The sequence below is a fragment of the Ursus americanus genome, chromosome 28, assembly GCF_024610735.1.
Source record: "Ursus americanus isolate L20-20 chromosome 28, mUrsAme1.1.p, whole genome shotgun sequence".
In the NCBI taxonomy this organism is placed as follows: Eukaryota; Metazoa; Chordata; class Mammalia; order Carnivora; family Ursidae; genus Ursus; species Ursus americanus.
This window is the reverse complement of record NC_142154.1, coordinates 476,593-484,949: the sequence shown is the minus strand read 5'-3', so window position 1 is coordinate 484,949 and position 8,357 is coordinate 476,593. Positions and strand designations below refer to the sequence as shown.

The 8,357-nt window shown below is 63.1% G+C and overlaps 1 protein-coding gene across 1 annotated transcript; it reads left to right on the top strand.

Moving 5' to 3' along the window:
* The first annotated feature begins 756 nt into the window (after positions 1–756).
* On the top strand, positions 757–8,135 carry SH2D7 (SH2 domain containing 7). Its single transcript, XM_045804469.1, has 6 exons — positions 757–917; positions 2,099–2,188; positions 4,800–4,965; positions 5,229–5,441; positions 6,145–6,831; positions 8,085–8,135. The coding sequence occupies exons 1-6, from the start codon at positions 757–759 to the stop codon at positions 8,133–8,135; spliced, it is 1,368 nt and encodes a 455-aa protein (XP_045660425.1).
* The last annotated feature ends 222 nt before the right edge of the window (positions 8,136–8,357 follow it).

The following is an 8,357-nucleotide window of genomic DNA, read 5'->3' as shown; positions in this document are numbered from 1 at the left end:
TGCCGGGATGCGATGTGCGTCTTCATCAGCTCCGCTGGATGCATGTCCCGGTTGTTCTCCCGCATCTCCGGCGAAGACCCCCTCATCCTCTGCAGGCGAGCGGCCTCTCGTCTCCCCCGGGCACCTGTCTGCTCCAGTCACCTCTGGGCAAGACCCCCTCAACCCCACCCGCCCCGACCAACCCCTACTGACGTGAGCCACGCCCTCTTCTCCCTCCCCCTTTCCATCGGGGTGCACATTACACTTGAGACCGTGTTCTGTACGTGGACTTCTCAGTGCTGTTTTGTGCACGACGTGATTCCCACAGCCCAGGGCACGTGGTGCACAGTAGACAATACAACTTGAGTGGAAGGAGATCGTCAGCACGGAACTTCACCAGGGCCTCCACGAGGGAAGGACAAACAGAATTTAACCCCACTGCCTTGCTAATGGCAGCTGGGCTGACGACCTTAGCCGGGGCCTGGTCTCCAGCTGTGGCCGAGGCTGGAGGCTGGGGGAAAGGGGCCAGGAAGTCCGGGGCCTCCTCCCTTATCCAGTTCCCCCGAACCCAGCTGCTAATAGGATGTTCCCCCCAGTGTCTCCAGCCACACGAGGTGTCCGCCCCAGAATCAGGAAGGAGAGCTGACAATAGGGCTCCTGTGTGCTGTGGTTGCTGGGGGTCAGGGCGGGCACGGGCTCAGGCAAATGAGCGGGGCGCACACAGATAAAGAGGCGTGTGCGCAGTCTGCGCTCTGTTCCCGTTTAGCGCTGGCCAGAATGGAGGGCAGCCTGAAGCGGCTCCCCGAAGAGGCAGGGGACAGCCGGGCCCTGGCCAAGCTGCAGGAGCTGGCCCTGACGTGGTTCACGGAGACGCAGGCGCCCCTCATCCTGCAGGACGGAGCCCTGCCCCCCTGGTTTCACGGATTCATTACCCGCAAGTAAGTGGCCCCGTCCACATGCCCCATGCAGCCCGTCGGGGCCGAGAGAAAGGTCTGGGGCCCCCGGAACAAGTCTGGCCCCTGCTGCGCCCCGGGTTGGCAAGGAGCAGACTGAGGAGTGCCATGTCCGGGGGCTGCTCCCGTGGGCGGGGGGCGAGAGCAGCGGCCCCCACTCTGAGTGTCGGTCAGGAAGAGAGACCGGGCAGGCGCAGGTGCGTTGGGACCTGCCCCGAGACCCGGGTGAGCGACCGGAGGGCCATCCGGCTGTCACCCAAACAGGACACCACTCCTAGGGAGGATGAGAGAGCTGCTCTGAGCGGGGGTGGACCCGGGCCATCCTGGACGTGCGCTACCCCGCAGTGGAGGCTGCGATGTGGGGGCCTGCATTCGCACGGCGCCGGACGTGCAAGCGGCCAGAGCTCGGGACGAAGGAACTTACTTCATGGCTCTGCCATCCCCATCTTGAAAGACTCCCTTTGTGAGTGAGGGGCTCCGCGCTCTGATTTAGTACTGGGCTGTGCAGAATGTGCAGTCGACAGAGCAGGCAGGCACTCAGTACGTGTTTGGTGAGCGAGTGGTCTATCTACTGCCAAACCAGAGAGAGCTGGAATTTTCCTCCACGTCTCCAAAATACTTGGCACCATTCAGAAATGTCCATAGCTGCCTCGGGCTGGAAGGGACACGCAGGGGAGACGAGAGCCTAGGAGTTGCTATTGTGATCAGGCTCCAGGCATAGCAGCACCTCCTCCCTGTAGGAACTCTTGTGCAGTGCACAGCCTGCACAACTGTACAGTGGTCCTGAGGCAGAGACCTCCCCAAACTTAAACATCTCCAGCTATATGGACTCATTCTTACTACAGAGACACTCAGGCAGAGAGTGGGTGGCCAGGGTCAGTGGCTATTGTGCCTGCCACTAAGGCTGCCCTGGAGGGCGGTGCATGTGGGACCTCAGGGCTCCCACCCAGCCCAAGACTGAATCTCGAGTTTGCCGGTCTGAGTGCACACAGACCACAGTTGCAGCCGCCCGTCTGAGAGAGGCCCCCATAGAGGGCTGTAGGTCTGTGCGCTGGGTCTGGCGCCCAAGGGCGTGGCCAGCAGGGACTCTGCGGCGGGTCCGAGTCCGCCTGCTCCTGCTGCCGCACGGGCACGGGCCCCCCGTTAATTGCATGTCCTCTGCTCAGGCAGACGGAGCAGCTGCTTGGGGACAAAGCTCTCGGCTCCTTCCTCATCCGCCTCAGTGACCGGGCCACCAGCTACATCTTGTCCTACAGGTAGGAGAGGAAGCCGTCTGTGAGGTCCCATAGCCGCCTTGCAGATGAGACAGGTGACCCCCAGCCCCCACTGCCTGGCTCTCCCTGGGCGCTGGCTGCCCCACCCCGCCTTCATCCATCACAGGCTCAGCACTCGGTCGTGAGCAGCGCTGGCCACGGGACATGGCCCCAGCTTCTGGAGGGAGGGCGCTGGGGTGGGATATGGCCCCAGCTTCTGGAGGGAGGGGCTGGCCACAGGACACGGCCCCAGCTTCTGGAGGGAGGGGCTGGTGCAGCGGGTTCCTGGGGAGGCGTGCCTGCATGGGGGGGGCGGGGCGACGTCTATAGACCGGGAGGGCCGTTGGGTCAGGGTCCTCCCGGCAGGCTGTGCACGGAGGGCCTGAAGACAGAGCCTGGACGTGAGGCCCTGGGGACCCGTGAAATGATGAGGCTACGGTACAGGACGGGGGCAGGACGGCCAGGATGAAGCCGAGATGGGACATCAGGCCCGGGCTGGAGAGGAGGCTGGGTCGGGGAAGGTGGAAGAAGGGAGAAGCCCCCTCCCCGTCAGGAAGCGAGGCCAGGGCTCCGGGCAAACCTCAGAGGCCTCATATCAGACACCAAGTTATCACCTGCTCAGACCGCCCCAGCTCAAACGGTGACCTTGAGCGTGGGCTTCCCTGTGCCTCTGTCTCTTCATCTGTAGGATGGGAACATTGTAGTACCAACGTCGTAGGATTGCTGAACACCCGGGTTGGCCGGGTTTATACATTGAACGGCGCTTGGCACAGTGGCTGGAACATCGTAAGGACCAAATAAACGTTGGTCACTATTATGATGGTGATTGTTATTCTACGTGCCGGGTACCATGCTGAGCACTTGGAAACACGTGAGCTCAGCGGCTTCCAAGTGTCGTTTTAGCGTCAGAGCTCTTTCTTCCAGACATGGCTGAGCGGGAACGCCAACTTACACAGCTGCTTAGAGGCACGAGATGGGTACACGGACCCGTGGAGCGCCGTGGGGTCCAGAGCAGCCCCCCATGCGCTGACCCGCTTCACAGCAGTTCTCTGGGGAAAGGCAAGTCTTCGCAGTAAGGGGCGCGGGAGCAACTGACTACCCAGACGGAAAGCAATGGCCACCTCACACCACGCACGTAACTGAACTAACCTAGAAGGGTCATAGACCCGAGCGAGGAAAACGAAGCAGGACATTTCTAAAAGAAAACAGGAAAAATATTCAAGACCTCGAGAAAGACCAAGATTTCTTAAGACACAAACCTACTAACCATAAAAGACAAGGTGGATACGTCGGATTTCTTTAAAATGAAGACTTTTTGTTCATGAAAAGATACCAGTAAGTGAATGAAAGGGCAAACCAGAGTTCCGGGAGAAGTCACGTGCTGTGGTGCACGGCTCTCACAAGGGACTCCTGCCAGCACATCCGAAGAGCTCCTGCGAACCACTAAGACGGAGACAGCACGGTCAATAAGGGGGAAAGACTCAAGCGGGCACCTCACAAAAGGAGCTGTCCAAAGGGCAGCAATATGTGGGCGTGCGGCGGCACAAGTAGTTGGGGACACAAACGCCACCCAGAAGGAGTGGCGAGAATTGGGAAGACGGAGGACACGGGACAGCTGGCGAGGGTGTGGCGGAGCTGGAACAGTCCTGCATCGCAGCGCTTCCAGAGAGCCATTCGCCAGGATCTAGCGAGCTCAACCGAGGCGTACCCCCGAGCCCCGGTGCACTCCGGGCATAGTGTCCACAGAAACGCGCTCGCACCTTGGCCAAGAGACGCGTACACGAAGGTCCACGGCAGCTTATTTCTAGCAGCCCAAACCTGGAAACGACCTAAACGCCCAGCCACGGGGTGGGGGGGGGACGGCGGTAAATCGTGGATGTTTTGCTTCAGTGGCTTCTACCCGTGGGGGTCGGGGAGCTCCCTGTGCTGGGACACGAGTCAATCTCGCAGACACAGGGTTGAGAGGAGGAAGTGAGTTCCCTGTGTGACAGCAGCATAGACGCACGGCGGCAGGCGGGAGTCTTCGCAGCGGAACCGCGCTCTGCTCTGCTCTGGGTCGTGGCCCCACGGGAGCACGGGGCGCATGCGGAGGCGGGAATCCGTCCCTCCGTGCAGCACTGGGGGCTTGGTGCTTCCCTGCAGAAAGGTCCCTGGTCCGTCCAGGAGGACGGGACCCCAGCAGGGCAGGAGTCCCCAGGGCAGACCGGGGGCGGGGCTGGAACCCCAGGGGTTTAGGGCAGGGCACGTGGTGCTGAGTAAGTCAGCGCTGGACCTTGTTTTGGTTTAAGATTTTAGTATTTTGCTCATCATGGACTTCTGGGTATAGATTTTGATTTTCTAAGATATTGCCTTGTTGTTATTTCGGCTGCTGAGTTCCGTGGTGCCTTCTAAATTTGGCGACCCCGCTGGGGGCCTCCCTGGCCCCACTGGGCAGGCTCAGGGACTTCCCTGGGACCCGGGGCCACTCCCCGGCTCCCAACCTGCACAGCCGCCCGCAGGCCCCGTGACAGAGGACACACGGAGGCCTGTGCGGGCAGTGTGTGCTGGAGCCCGTGGGGCAGCTGGGCCGAGGCTGGACCACCCACAGCCCCCCCCCCCCCCGTTTGTGCTGCAGGGGCAGCGACCGCTGTCGGCACTTTGTCATCAACCAGCTGCAGGACCGGCGCTACCTGGTCTCGGGCGACACCCACAGCCACACCACCCTGGCTGACCTCGTACGCCATTACCAGGAGGTGCAGTTTGAGCCCTTTGGGGAGACCCTGTCTGCTGCCTGCCCCCGGGTAGGCACCCCCTTCTCCAGGGTGCGGGGGTGGGGCAGGGTGCCCGGGCCTGGGGTGTGTGCCGCCGGGCACACGACTGCCATCCGGGGCACTCGGTTCGTGGTCATGGTCCCTGTTTGAAAAGGGGAGACTGAGGCAGCATCTTCCCGAGGTCCGGGACCTGGGGGGCATGTGTCGGTCCCTCTCCGGCTGTCACTGGCAGGCCGCTGGAGGTCAGCGGGGGGGTCATGACTGCACACCCACTGTGCCCCCAGTGCCCCCAGCCGGAGGACAGCGATCTCTATGATGCCGTCACCCTGGGCCTCCACCACACCAGTCTGGGCCTGGAAAACCCACCTGCCACAGCGTCCCCCACGGAGGTCCTGGACGAGGCTGCCAGCCCCTGGTCCTGCCCGAAGCCTCAGGTCTCCCCCCTCCACACCAAGAAGAGCCTGGATGCCAGTTCCGGCAGCTTCTCTGAGGACGAATGGCTGGCGGTGAGCAGCATTCTGAGCCCCTCGGGTCGGGGGTGCGCCAGGCCCACGGGTCCGGCCTCAGGCTGCGGGGTGGGAGCACCAGGCCCACGGAGGTGCGGGCTCACCCACCCCAGGGCCTTGCTTCTGGCCAGCTGGGTGTGCTCCAGCCTCGCTGGGCCTTCCTAGCCGTGTGCCTCAGTTTACCATTCCTACAGTTCCTCTGAGGCTTGAATGAGAAAACGGGTAAGAAATGCCTGAAATTCCTCTGAACTATGGGGGGGGGGGTTGCCTGTGAGTTGGTCTTCCCCCCCCAGCTCCCGGCTCCTTGGCACCGGGACAGTGTCTCGCACACACAGCTGGTACCCAGCACACTTTGTGGAATAAACACCCAATGACAGCCTTGGGCGACGGTCTAGTCTGACGGGGGCGGGGGGGGGGCAGCGAGCGGGTGGGCTCAGGGGGCTCTGAGGGGCCTGTGGACCACTCTGGAGGGAGGACAGGGCAGGACGAACTTGGGTAGTGCCGCCGGCCTCCCATGCCAAGGAAAGACTAGACTCAGAGGAGCGTGGGGGTCGGCAGGAACCTGAACGTCAGCCAATGCTTCCACATGACCGGGAGGTACACTGAGCAGGACAGGGGCCGCGGCTTGTCGAGAGCTTCTGCCTACCTGAGGGCATCTTAGCGGTGGGGGCGCGTCCCCGAGGTTCTGTTTCTGCCTCCCCAGGCCCCCGACAGGGTGCCCCTCCTCCCGGAGAGAAGCGCCTCCCTCCTGGAGGAGTCCTTTGGAAGCCCCAGCAGCAGCGTCTACTCAGCCCTGAGGAGGGTGAACCGGGCACGGCTAGGCCTGGGCACAGAGGCGTCCGGCAGGCCTGGGCCAGCTCCAGCGGGCAGCCAGGCGAGCTCCCTAAGCAAGGAGCCCCCGAAGAGACTCTCGGCTGGAGGCCAGAACAGGCCTGATGGCCCGGGGCCTGCCCTCTCTGGGGTGAGCTCTGAGCAGGGTCCTATGGGGCCTCCCACGCCCCGGGGCCACCTCCTGCCCCCTGCTTCTGAGGCCCCGCGATCCTCGGCTGCCCCCTGGAGCCAGGCGTCTCCAAAGCTGGGCCACAGGGCTCAGCCCTGCTCCCAGGGCCGTTCTGCAGACACATACGAGCTCCTGCAGACAGCAGGGCCCCCATCAGAGCCCAGGGACGTGCCGGACCTAGAAGGCAGTGCCTACGCGGAGGTCCCGGGGCGCTGGGGGGGCCCAGCCAGGCCCCTGTGTCCCGGGACCAGTCCTCCATCTAGCAAGCTGCCAGGATCCGCAGACTACGGCTACGAGAGGCTCTCAGGGGCCTCGGAGCTCCCCGAGCCCAGGAACACCTATGAACAAATCCCAGCAGCCAGGAGCAAGGAGATTGGACGGACACACAAGGTGGGCTCCATGGTGGGATGGGACGGCTGCTAGCCCCTGCTGGTAAGAGGGACTGGTGGCCCTCATGCACAAGCAGGTCAGGTCACTGCTACTGTCCCAGGGGGCCCTGGAGGTGGTGGGAGGGGCTGTTGCTTGGCTTGAATGTAACGTCGGGGCTTCTAGGCCCTTCTGAGGGCTTTCTCTGCAGACCAGGTTTCCCTGCCCCCTCCTGGCCACTGTGACAGGTGGACAAGGGGCCCTGGCTCCAGGTCGGACTTGCCTTGGCCCTCATTATGGCTCAGCCAGCCCCCAGCCACACGGCTTTGGGCAAGGCAGTTTCCATGGCAACAACTCTTCCCAGGAGTATGTCCGGGATACTGCGACCACTCCTCGTTTGCCTGAAACTCGGATTTCACTGGGCATCCCACATTCTCATTTAGCACCCAACCCACGACCTCCCTTTCTTCATCTGTCCTACAGTCTGCCCCAAGGGCAATGCTAGACGTGCTCCCATGCTCAGGACGCAGCCCAGAGATGGCTGAACAGGGCTGTCATTTTGGAGGGTTTCTCATAGGAGAGAGGACAGGGGAAGAGGTCAGGAGGGTGGAGGGGGGTGGTCAGGGGCTCCCACGGGGCCCAGGCACCCTCAGCCCCAGCGCACTCTGCCTGCACCCTGAGCCAGTGAGCAGGGAGGGTCCACTCTCCATGGGGATGGCCTCGGATCTCGGCACATGCAGACCCTCTCGAGGTCTGGGCAGCGAAACCCGAGTTCCCAGCTGAAACGCCTTCCCACGCATCCTGGGACGGGGTCCTCACCTGGTGCGGTGCAGCCACTGAGGTCCTGACTCTCCTGGGACCACAGGCTCTGCCTATAGGCAGGCCCTCGAGGAACCCCGAAGCCACATCCCCAGGCTACAAAGCCCCCCACATTCTCTCCAGTCCCTGACGCTGCCAGGGACCACCCCTCTTGCATCCGCCCAGGGCCCTGCTGCACCAGAGAGCTCTGGGAGTCAGGGGACCCCAGGCCCTCCAGTGAGGGAAGGAGGAGCTGGGGGCTTGCCTCTCCACCCCTCTGGAGACCCCCTCTTCCCCTTAGCCTTCTCAGAGGAGGCAGCTCCTGCATCCAGAACGGAATTTCTGGCACCGTGAGGCTCGTGAACAACCAGCAATATTCCAAGCTGGCCTTTCCGGGGCTTGGGCCCCAGCCTCCAACCGGCGCTGGGCCTCTCTGTGTCCAGGGCCTCCCGGCTTCAGCGACTGCTCCCTCTTTGCAGCCAGACAAGCTCCGGAGGGTCTTCTTCACCGACAAGAAGCACAAGTCCTGAGCGCCGGGCTTCCTTCCAGCCGCTCACCGGTGGGCTGCCCGGGACCTGGCTATGCCCCCCTGAAGGCACCCCTGCTTCCCCAGTGACCCCTCTCTCCGCGGGGGCAGGGGGTCAGGGCCAGAGAGGCGGGGGACTGGCCACAGGCAGGGTCAGCAACCCCATCCCCAAGATAAACTTCCTGAGGCCTGGGCTCCCTGACCACTTACTGAGCGTGTGGCCGGC